At 40.3% G+C, this 12,761-nt stretch overlaps 1 protein-coding gene across 3 annotated transcripts in view; it reads left to right on the top strand.

The window, feature by feature from the left end:
* Positions 1-12,761, top strand: part of med13a (mediator complex subunit 13a) — a 74,308-nt gene that overhangs the window by 16,264 nt on the left and 45,283 nt on the right. For all 3 annotated transcript variants that reach the window (XM_029447423.1, XM_029447424.1, XM_029447425.1), the window contains one exon: positions 1,234-1,402. In XM_029447423.1, coding sequence (XP_029303283.1) covers positions 1,234-1,402 — 169 coding nt within the window. The remainder of the gene's footprint in view (positions 1-1,233; positions 1,403-12,761) is intronic.

Raw genomic sequence — 12,761 nt, 5'->3', positions numbered from 1 at the left:
ACATTTAATTTATGCATTGTGTGTGTGTGTGTGTGTGTGAGGCACAATGTATTGTTCCTACATGTGCACATAGATGTGTTGCATATAATTATTGCTTTTTGTAAATGTATCTGTAAATGTCGAGTGTATATACATTTTTTTACTGCAAAATGCAAAATAAAGGATGGTTTTTCCCACTGTACCAAAAACAAATCCAGGTTACTATTGAACTGTGACTTTGTGTACTCATTAACCCTGGTATCAAAACTCAATGTGCGGATGAGCAGAAAGCACCTAAAACGTCTAGAACATGAAAGCAAGTTTCTACTTAACCTCTCAGTGAGGAAAATGTTTGCATTTTCACTGCCAGTTTACAATCTTTTTGTGATATGATTACCAGATGTCACTTTAGAAATGACTTAGCATTTTGCATTCCAGGAAATGTGCAATTTCTGTATCAAGGTGTCCAACTGGCAGGTCCTTGAAAATGACTTCTCATGCTTATCGGATTGCCAGAGGGTGACCATGTCACAATTTAGTGATCCCTCAGTGATTATTCCTGCTGCACAAGATCCTGTTTACCTGTGTGTTTAATCGCTCACAGCTTTGTCTACGTTTAGAATAAAGTTTGTCAGACTAGAATTGGAAAGTGTTCGATAATGTGATCCATATTCTTTGATTTGTGTTAATCGCTGAGATTGTCATTGTGACCCAGAGTTGATCATCCACATGAACGATGTATAAAAATACTCTTGAACTACCTTCAGTATGTGGAGAGTTATGTTTGTTGGAGTTTGTAATTTGAGTGCTGCCTTCAAAAAGACTGAACAAATGGAGTTTGTGATGTTTGCTGTTTAATAAAAAAACACTTTTACCAGTGAGACATTTTTATGAGTGTCATTTTTTTACTTAAGGTAAAGCAGTGATAAAATAATTCAAAGCTTGATATTGGTGATGCAGTATAATGTGACATTATGGTTAATATGACATTTGCTGGTCCCATACTTAAGCTTGTAAACATTGAGGACTATCCCTATTAGTGACTGTGCCATGTGAAGTGAAACGCTGCTTCATGCTGTGCTTCTACCCTAGCCAGCAACAACATGCAGCGTTCTCACTATTATTGTAAAATTGAGTTTTTGCGCTGCCAAGAGTGTTTGCCCTGGAGAGTTCTTAAAGAGGTTGTAAAATTGGCCTCAAAACTCCTAAAGCTTTCTATTCCTCTCACATTTTTCTGTCTTCTCTTTTCCCCAGCCGAGGATGTTGGGTTGTGGGAGAACGGGCTTTCCTACGAGTGTCGCACGCTGCTGTTCAAAGCCATCCACAACTTGCTGGAGCGCTGCCTCATGAATCGCAGCTTCGTTCGCATCGGCAAGTGGTTTGTCAAACCCTACGAGAAGGATGAGAAGCCCATCAACAAAAGGTACGTTGGCACTACTTGTTCCGCTGAGTTCTTCTCAACAATGTCTCTCCTTCATGGCAGTGCTCTGCACATGTACCAGCACGGTGGATTTTTTTTTTTAATACCATTTGGCCCTTTTTTAGGCACGTTATGTCTCTTGTTGTTTGTGATGTGGTCTGGTGCGGCTCAGGCTGTGCACCGCTCCAGCAGACACAGTTCCACTGGCAACACTTGATAATACAAATGTGCTCGTAAGGATGGAGTCAGATATTAAATAGCATGTATATGGCGCAGGTTCTATTTAGTTCCTCTCCTTTCCTCCACTCTGTAGGTGTGTGTGTATGTGTGTGTGTGTGTGTGCGCGTCAGGTGCGAAGCCCCGCCCTTCACAAGACGGAGCGAGGGAGAGAATGCGAATGTTTATTTAATAAAAGAACACCTGTCAATGTGAAAAGTGAGTTGTGAGAAAAAAAACCTTGAATTTCAGGGTGGTCCATTGGCGGGGCGCAGCGCCCGTCCAAGACAATGGTAGGGGAAACACTGGAGCGCAACTGGCCACTTTTGATAGCTGCTGTACCCAAGGCGAACAAACCAAGGATTGTAAATGGATCAGGCTTTTATATGACTGTATCGAAACACTCTCTGGATTGGCCCCAGTCCTATTTTTGCGGATCAGCGCAGGACTTTTCTGCATTGTAAACTACATTACAGTTGTGATATGAGAGTTTTAAAAAAAGGTGAAAGAGGTGCTGTTGAGCGAGCACCGTCTGTCTCCTATCCCTCCTCTCGCTGTGAGTGTGTTTGTGCACAGCTGAGAATCCTCCACCTCCTCAGTGCTATCTGCTGAGCTGAGTGTCTGGGTTTATTGATAAGAAATGGAGATGTGGTCAGTGAGGAGAAACTGACCTCACTCTGTCTCCACATTCAACACATTGTTCAAAAAATAAAATGAGTTTTTATGCGGTTTTGAAAATTATAAGAGAGTGAGGTGTGACAGATGTGTAACACCTGAAGGGCAGTGTAAAAAGAAAAAAAGAGCTTGAATCACAGAGGGAGTTTTGAATCCATGTGATAGCTTTCATACTCCCTGCTGTATTATGTCTGTGCTTGTGTCAGTGTGTTATTGTTTTTGGAGTTGTTTTGGTGTTGTTGCCAGATTTCCCAGTCAGGTGATAATGGGGGCCAGGCAGCGACATAATCGTGTGCGTGTGCGTGTATGTGTGTGTGCAGACCAGTTGCTCTGTCCAGGATAGAAATGGCCAGAACTCTGCTGCCTGCTTTCTGCTTGTCTTTATCATCACCGCAGCCTGGGCTGTCAGATCAGAGTTTTTCAGGGCCTTGCATCTGTAGACAGACTCATCTGTCAGGAAGTGTGATAGATTTCCACTTAACTTGCAGAATAATAGACAAAAGGTTGGACAAAGTAACACTGAAGACAGCCACTTCTCTTTTAAGCTATATTCATGGCTTGTTTTTTAGCCCTATTGCCTTTTTACCAAGTACGCTGATCACAGAGGGCCTCAGTCAAGGAAAAAACTAAACAATGGTCTTTTCCTCTGCTCTGGAATTCACAGGCCACCCTCTGTCTGTGTGTCTGGTTTTCTTTCTACTCTCTCCCCCCTTCCCTTCATCCCCCTCTGCTGTCACAGAGCAGACTGGGCAGGTTATAAATAGTGGTGCAACCACCCTGAATCTAAGTTGTCGTCAAGGATGTTTTTCCTCTCCCTTTGGTGTGCTCCAGCCACGCTGGGATTTCAACAAACAGAGCACCACAAAGCTGTGACGGAAATTTACAAGACCCCTTATGTGTTTTTTTGTTTTGTTTTTTTATGACATTGCTGTGTTCAATCCAGCTGGTCTGACACCAAAACATTTCCTGATCTGTTTGATGTAGTGCTGTGGTATTTGTAAATATTAGATCGCTCAAGTAATGTTGGTTTTCGTTTCTGTGTGACAAAGTAATCTGTGATGGGTCACACTCTCGTATGCTTGCATGTCATACAGAGTTTCTCTACCTTTTTTCTTTTTATGCGGCTTGTCAACATGAAGATGCTCATAGTAGATGCTCGTACTGTAGTCCTGATCGTTATATATACTGTTACCGTGATATAAAATGTAACATTACATTTTATATCACGGTAACAGTATACATAACAATACAGCAATGGGTCCTATAAATTAAATTACAAAATAGTATTTTTTTAAACAAACCGTACTTCATCACATTTGATTATTTTCTATTTTTATTTAGAAGTCTCATACAAAACAAGAACTGCTTCACACGAGGCAACAATTATTTTCAAAATGGAAGCTTTAAGGTTCCTGAGAACAAAAATGTCAAGAGTTTTGTCGCATGTCTTAAGGTTACCAGATACAAATAAATACCAACCTGACTTCAGTCAAAATCACACACATTTGTACTTTAGAGTATACCAAATTATAAAGAAAAGACTTGACCTTTCCTGCAGGATTTGTTTATCTTTCATTTCAAAAAGCGGACAAATAACTGTCAAAATAAACTACAGTGTGCAAAAGTTCCTCATCTTAAGATAGTTGGGATGCCTTTTTCCGCTCTGTTTTTACAAATTCACTTTCCTCCTCCATGTCTGCTCGAATACTGTACTTAATCGTCCTTCCTCTCTAAATACAGAAACACAATAGTTAAGTGTTTGCTATCTCTGCATCTGTCTCCTCAAAGCACCTGTTCACCAGTCATCAAGAATTAGGCAGGCACTAGTTAGTATTGCATCTTCTTTTAAATCACAAATGGATTTGCAGCAAGGAAAATGAGTGTGCTTATGTGAAGCGCTGTCTACCCCTCTGATCATCATCATCAACTCCTCTGCAGCATCCAAAGTCTCCAGTTGGTGGAGGCTGTGGCCAGCTGACAGTGTTCATAACCTCAACCCCAGACCTCAGTCTGTGTTAAAATGCTTACATCATCTCTCTCTCTCTCTCCTCCTCCTTTCTCATGTTATCCTGATATGTGTGGTGAGCAGTAGGCAACAAACTGAAACCTCCAGTTGCTCCTGTCGTATTCATTTCAAGCAGTTAGTAGGAATTGGCCATATTGTTTTCAGACATTCTGAGTTTACAAGGAAACAAAATGTCAAGAAAAAATGAAACCTAGAATTGAAATCTTCAAAATATGTTAATTAATAGGTGTATATTGATCGAAGCCTTTGTTTTTAATGTGAACTGCAAATGCAGCAGTGTGTGTTGATGCAGCTGACAGCTATTCTCTTTGTCTGGAGTACAGGCGGCTCCAAGTTGTGCAGCCTGGTTGTTTCTGTGAACCTTGTGCTGCTAGGTAGACTGGCTTCAGGAAACAGAGAGAGAGAGCGGGAGAGAACACAAGGGAAGGAGGGAGGGAGGGGTGAGGGAACAAGCAAGGGATAGCTCTTCTTGGTTGTCATGGCAGCAGGGAAATGCACCATGGGATCGTGTGTTTCCAAGGTGAAGCAGGATGCTCGTGCTCTATTGGTCAGCTTAAGGCAGACTAACACGTTAACTTGCTCCTAATTGGCTGCATTACCAAAATTGAGAGCAACATTACATCCAGCCTGCTTTGATGTTTCACTTTAATCAGGACAAAAATGATTTATTTTTATCTGCTTGATGTGCGATTTGTATAAAAATACCTACAATGTAGTCCAACTGTGTGCAATCAGCAGAGTGTTAGATTACTACTCTACTGTATTTAAATATGTTGTGCATTTAGTTGTTGTTGTCTGAAAGCATCATTAACTAATAAAGCTGTTATGAAATGAGGCCAGTGTGCAGCAGCTCATGTTACAAGAGCAAATGATAATGAATTGAATGCATAGTTGTCCAGTACAAATATGCTTGTATAAACGCATGCGACTCTCTGCATTTTTCTGCGTGACTGCGCTATGTGGCGGAGCACATTCTTCTTCTATTGTTTTGGTCCGATGTTGGGAGGTGAATGTGCGAGTCCTGGTGCGCTGTGGAAGGCGGAAGCAGAGAGCAGCACTCTGTTAAGTAGGACAGTGCAGGATAAAGGGCCACTGCCTCCAGTCTGGGGCTAAAGCGCTAAATTTATCCCCTCCCTGCTCCCAGCACAACACAAACACACAGGGAGACGGCCACACAAACATGCTCGTCAACAATCTGCATGTGAGCCAATCCACACAGAGGGCAGCCGAGGACTTGGCACACGATGGAATTATTGGTGTAAGACACGAGACACGCAGCCAGACAAAACTGCATGTATAACATGAGTGTGCATGCAGACTAATACTGCTGATGTAGATCTACAGGACTACTCAGGACCTCTTAACTCCCCCGCCCCCAACACTCGACCCCCTACCCCCTGGTCTTCTCTAGCAGCAGGAACTCCAGGGAGACCGGGCTGTGGAACCATGTGACCCGGTGCTCTGGATATATCATGTTGCTGGAGAGATCCTGTTCAGAGGATAAATATGGCTCTTAAAGGAAAATATCAGTGTTTTTCATTGGTATGGTTCATTTACTTAATTTGCTGCACTATATATATATATATATATATATATATATATATATATATATATATATATATATATATATATATATATATATATATATATCTATATCTATATCTATCACTGCATTTGCATCACTGACTTTACAAAGACCCTACAATTTGTAGCTATCAGCCAATATACTTAATTTAACCATATGCCCCCAACAGAGGCCGCCTGAACCAAATATTTTCTGTCATCGACTGAATTTCTTTCAACAATGACGGAAAAATCTGAAGGCCGTCCATCATTTTGACAGATTAGAACACTGAGGGCAATCTACCGTAACTTTCAGTAGTTCACAGCCCGTTGTAGAGCTACAGACTAGAGGCTTTGGAGCTTCTCTCTTTCCTCTCCTCTCCTCTCCTCTCTTCGCGCCAGTAGTGCAGAAGGAGTGCATGCTGCAAGATTTCCTCCAGGTGCCTTACAGGATCAGAAATCCCACGTTTAGAGAGTCTTCCTGACTTCCGATCACTTAGCTGAGAGAAATGTTGGCTAAACTTTGGCTGAGGTGCTGCTGCCTGGTAATTCCAGTGCAGCAGAGCAGCACAGGTTCAGCCTTCAGAACAAACTGACTGCCATGAGAAGTCGTCTGTCCGAGGCAAAGAAGCAAAAACAAGTTTTGTAAAAGTGCATTGTTCATATTTGCCTGTTTAGACACAATGGCCGCAGTGTTTTCAGTGTCCTCTGCTGTCACTGCGGGGGGAAAAAATCATTCATCTGCTTGGTGTGTGTTGACGTGAAAAGTGACCGCACGGTCTCTGCTCATCTTTTCTCCCTATTCCCTTTTAGAAATGTATAATCTAAGATTGTTTTGTATATTCATTGTTAAAAAATGAGTGAAAATGTAATTCTATTATCATGTAAAAGATTGAAATGACAGGTATGAATAGATTAGGATATTTTTACAACGGGCTCAAAGTAAATGTTGTTATTTATATTCACATTGGTTGAAATAATTAGAGCTGCACCGAATATTATTTCCTTTATATTTGAAGCTTCTATTGAGGTTTTCCTAATGAAGATTTGTCAAAGATTATGATGTCAACACCAGAAAATCCTTAAACAAAATCCTCAATTTGAATAAAGTGATAAATCGGCTTAAATTAGTTAGTCTATTTTAATAAATCATCGTTCTTTAATGAATTCAACAGTCAGTGCGTGCCTTCCTTTGTAGACGGAAAGCGGGAAAGTTTTTCTGACTGCAGTGAAATTGTTGTTTTTGAAATGCTAAACCCCAACAAATATTGATTGAAGCAGAATATTTCGTTAGATAAAAACATGTTGTGAATTTTGGAAATGATTACAAAATCTTTTTTTCAATACATTTTGACTTTTGACTTTGCGACGTTCTGGAGTATATTACTGATACATTTAGCGCAGCATAATATTTAATAATACCTGGTTTAAACAAAATGAATAGACATTGAATGTCAATGTTATGAATGAAGCTTGAAACTGTTCAGTACAACCCTAGAACAAATATTCATCCATTAACTTATTTATTACCTGAAGTTAACCATTTGTCTTTAAAAACATTGGTGTCACTCAGTTGACAAGGATGGATTATGGCTTTCTATCATGATGAACAAGGTATTGCATTTCCAAGTGGATGAGACCTATGATCTACAGAAGCCAATATGCCATTGGCATATCTCATGACACTGTGTGCACAGTGAACAAAACACGTACAACGTTTCAAGCAGTGAAAAGAAACAAGAGACAATCCAACAACTTATAGAACCTTATTAGAATATTTTTCCACCAATTTTCGCTCCTGAATGCCCGCCTCATTTCTTCTAATGCCAGCGAGAAGCCCTGAGAGAACAAAGCATTTATCTCTCATTACTGAAGGGAGTAGGGTTTTTATGTGTTGTGGCACTGAGGAAACTCGTATTGTGTCAGCAGTGGAATTCAACGGTAGCAGCAGGGACACATTTCACTGTTCATGGGGCGGAATCCTGTGTCCTTACGTGTCCCCTCTGTTCCTCGCACCCTCCTGCCTCCTCGGCCACTGTAGCCTGCATTCATCCCATTCCTCCCATCTTCCTTTGTGACCAGAGGCTACGGCAGTGTTGGGGCCAAGCAAAGGTCTAAAGAAGTCGTCATAGTTAATCCGTCGGGCGTCCCTCCCTCTCCTTTTCTAAGTAACTGTGATTGCTATGGTTCTGTCTTTAATCCAGAGGTTAAGACTGATGGCCACATTTAAATCTAATCCCTTATATGGTGTTAGACCTTTCACCTCAGCTCTGTAGACTACAAGGTGATTGCATTGCATTTACAGATTTACAGGAACCTCACCACAGGGTATGGAAAACTCCAGAGAAACCTTGAAATGACGTTTCTCCAAACAGATGTGTGCTGGGACAGCCAAATTTAGGTTTCAGTTTAAATCCACAGTAATGCAACTTAAGTGTCCTGAAGACACATTTGAGGGTTGCAGAATACATAATCCTCATTTAGAGCCCAGGATCAGGGGGCTGTTAGTGATCCTGTCTTTATGTTTCTTCTCACTGTTTAGACAACACTGCGCAGACATCAGCCAAACGCGTCAAACTTCATCCTCTTTCTGCAATTGATTTAACATGGGATTCATTTTAAGGGTTTATAAAAGTGGTTTAAGATTTACTCCATTGTGGGAAATATTTTTGTGTGTAATTTTGAAGTAATATTTAAGAAGTGAATGTCATGCAGTTTTAAATTGAGTGAGGCAAAATGCATTTTAACATGTTGGATTAAAACTTTGTTTTATCAGCTGAGTTGAGGTTATTGCCCACGTTCCACCTTCTTTAATAAAGAATATAACATACAAATACAGATAGTAGTTGTTCTGCTGTGCTGCTGTATGCGCTGTGTGACTATAAATCTGTTGTCACCTCTATGCCACACACTCAAGTGTTATTTGAGTGTGGTTCGTGTTTTCAACGCACCAAAAAGCAAACTGCCACTGCCATGCACAGAGCATGAAGATCATCTTAATTGTCCACGAAGAGAAGCGGACGCTTTCTTGATTAGTCGCCTTGCTTGGATTATACTGACGCCAACACGCATTGTTGATTTACTTGGAAAAAACTTAAATAGTCGTATCCACTGGAGCTATAGTTGCCAGCTAATACTGTAGGAAAGGAGATGTACACATAAGCTTTACATCTGGGGAGGCAAAGTAAAGTACAACCTTTTCTTTCTTGAGTCCTTTTTTAAATGATGAATTCAGTAAATGTTTACATGCACTATAAACTGTTAACCTGATATTTAAATCTAATTTCACTGCACAGTCACCGCCTCTGACATTTATTCTGATATTCTTCAAGTTAATTAATTTGTTCAGTAAAACAAAGGCATTGTGTCGCCCTGTTAACCTTTCTTCGTTTCTCTGGAATACATTCACAAATGTGGTTATGGCATTTAGTTACATTTCTGTGTCACAGCGGGCGGTCCAACCACAGGAACTACAGTATAACATGATTTTCAAAAAGTGTTTCAGCTAAAGCCAAAGAAACGGAGCAAATGTAGGCCTTGTCTTTTGTGGTTTAACTGCAGAAGCCCAGCTTTAATCCAGGATGGGGTTGACTAATTGGCCATGGCTCTGGGTAATGAACCTTTTATTATCACAACTGCACAACTCATTACTAAGGGCATGATGACCTAATGACTCAATGTGAGAATGGCTTAAAACAGCTTCCAATCCCATCCCTTTCACATGCCACCATAAGTGTAGTAATCACTGACCTGTTTATAGGAAGTCTTATGTTACACAGTTAAGACTGTTTGCAAGTATGTAATGTACGGCTGAAACAAAATATTGCTTTCATTATTGATTAATCTGCTGATTATTTTCTTGATTCATTATTTGATCTATAAAATGTCAGAAAATAGTGAAAAATGTCCATCCCAGTTTCTCAAAGTCCAAAGTTATTCAGTTTAAAATGATGTCAAACAGAGGAAAGCAGGACATCTCCATATTTGAGAGGCTGAAAACAGCAATTTCTGCATTTCTGCATGAAACATTACTCTAATGGTTAATTGATTATCAATCGACTATTGAGTGACTATTTGTTCAGATGTTGTTTTATTGCCATTTAAATGCATATTGCGCTGCAGTGATATAACAAGTGCCTTTTTCACATGAAGCAACAGATGTGGCATCACAATTGCAAGGTGATAATGTGAACATGGTAATGAGCATAATTACTGAAAAAATGTTTTCCCAGCAGAGCAAAGGTATCTGGCAGATTGAGACAGTTTCCTTTAAGGTGTGTGTGTGTGTGTGTGTTAGTGTGTGTGTGTGTGTGTGTGTGTGTGTGTGTGTGTGTTAGTGTGTGTGTGTGTGTGTTAGTTATAGCATAAACCGTAAGGGAGCTGCAACCTGACTTGTTGTCAGGGTTATGTCGGTATTATCTTCAGCTGTATCTGTGTGACTATGATGGACTTGCAAAGGATTGGATTTCTCCTTTTTTTTTTAATACTCTTGTCGCTCTATCTCTTTCCATTTCTCTCTCCTTTCCAAGTTTAATCTGACTTATATAAAGAGGCTCACCCCCTCTCCATTTGTGGGAAGGAAATCAATTCAAAGTAATAGAGCTCCGAGTGTGTAAGTGAATGTGCTGGCCTTAAGAGTTTTACTTCAGTGTTCTCTAGCACCTAGTCTCCTGTGTGAGCTGTGTGTTAAAGCCGGAGCCGCTGCGTCTCGCAGGGCTCTGTGTGTCTGTGTGTTTGTGTTCCTTTGGCAGCAGACAGTGCTGTTGTTTCCCACTGGTCAGGTGGCTAGACAGTAGGGGAGATTATATCACCCTGGAAATGTGTCCTCTAATTCAATGTTGTTTACCACCTTCATTCTTTCTCTCCTCGCCTATTTGTCCTATCACTCTTAATGCCACCCCATTCTTATGAATTGGCATCTTTCTTGTTGTCAATTACTAATGTGGCTTTGATCTGGAATTTCACACTATGTTTTGGACATTTATAAACATCACTGTGGACTTTGAGAAACTGGGATGGACATTTTTCACAATTGTATTGACCAATCATTTAATCAAGAAAATAATCTGCAGAATAATCAATAATGAGAATATTAGTTTTTTGCAGCCCTAATTATTGCTATCATTAAAACAAATAATGCAAACTCCCTCGTTGCACGGTTTCAGAAAAATGGTCTCCTGGCTCCTTTTGAAAACTAACCATGGTTTCTTGGCAAAATGTCTTTTACTTCACTGTCTATAGTCAAACCATTAATCCCTATGTATGTGATAGCTGATTGTCATTTCAAGATTTAATTCCAGAAACATTGTTTGATAATATAGTGCCATAAACTGTGCCAATGCCAGCATGTCACTGCTGCAGCACACGAGCAATTAAAAGATGTTTACATGCCCCGGATGGTAACAACAAGCTGCCGCAGATGGCAGATCTCCATCTACACCACAGACCAGAGGTGACGGCTGTGTCCAGCAATGCAAAATTGTCAGAGCTGGAAGGGTGACTCTTCCCAGTAGTGGGGACACTTGCTGCTGCTGTTGTTGTGCTGAGGAAGTGTACATCAGCTAAACGTAAGCTCGGCTCGTACAGTGCTGCCAGCCGAGCCCAACAAACATCTGTGGAATGTTAAAGCTCTGCAGCCTCCTTCCCTTTTCTACCCTTCATATCTTCCACGTGCCGTCCTTTCCCCTCAGGCTCCGTGGTTTCCGTTTCACTTTTGATTCACCTTAAATCAAGTTTCATATGTGAGTGTGCTTTTGCATTTATATGATTCATTAAAAGAAAAGCATGTGACTCAGTGTTCAGTAGCTGATGGTCATTTTCTTCTTTAGCAACAAGTTAAAAACAGATTAATTAAAACAATAAAATACTGATACAATGCCTAAGTTATTTTGTCATTTTGATTTAGTTAAAAATCTCCCAGGCTTGTAGAAACAATTCACCTTGAAGCAAACAAAGGAAGACAACCGAAAAGTGTGAAGCTGGGGCACAATAGTGTTGGGTAACACAGAACATATTTTAGAACAGGGCAACACAATTGACAGGACTTGGGAAATAAAACTCGATGAAAATGCCACCAATGCCTGAAGATTTGGCAGGAACGTCACGTTGATATACAGCAGCTCAGACAGTAAATGACTGCATTTGGATGCCTGTAGGTAAACACTGGCAACTGCTTTTGCTGCCATTTTCTGTAACAAGCTACAAATTCATCTTCTGGCAAGAAGATCATGAGATGTGGTTGCTCACTGAGTCATTGTTCTATTCAGGAAGAACAATCCTCTCTATGTACATTACTGCAGTTGTCCACTATTGGTCAAAAAAAAAAATATATATATATTTTCAGTAGACATAATGTCACGATTTCATAACTGTCAAAATTGTAGAAGCGGAGGTATCTATGGTGTCCTAATTCCTACATTCCTACATTGTTGCCCTTTTGAAAACACATCTCGCGAGTCGCATTGTTTGTGTTTGCGGGGTAAGCTCCTCCCATGCGTCTCACGTAACACGTGTGGGCCAGTTAGTTTCGTGTGCGAGTCGTGCCACCACTAACTTAATTATTTAAAGCTGATTAACTAGCTTAAGTTAAGTTGTCTTAATATAATTTATAGTTGTTGCTTAATTGATAAATCAATATAGGCAATTATTTTGATAACTGATTAATCGGCAAACCAATAACAACAGAGAGTTTGAGGTTTGTGGCAAACGGTAGAAAAGCATTTAATGTAAAGTTGATACGGAGGATGTGTCAGTGAATAAGCTCTCAGTTAAAGTGTCAAAGGGCATATTACTTTCTGTAAATAAATGTCATATTAAAACTTCAGGATGGTTAAATGGCTGATCATCTGTTTGTGTGCGACACAGCAGACCCTCCATGTGACA

Source organism: Cottoperca gobio, chromosome 14 (genome assembly GCF_900634415.1).
Source record: "Cottoperca gobio chromosome 14, fCotGob3.1, whole genome shotgun sequence".
NCBI classification, from domain to species: domain Eukaryota; kingdom Metazoa; phylum Chordata; class Actinopteri; order Perciformes; family Bovichtidae; genus Cottoperca; species Cottoperca gobio.
This window is presented reverse-complemented; position numbering and strand designations above follow the sequence as displayed.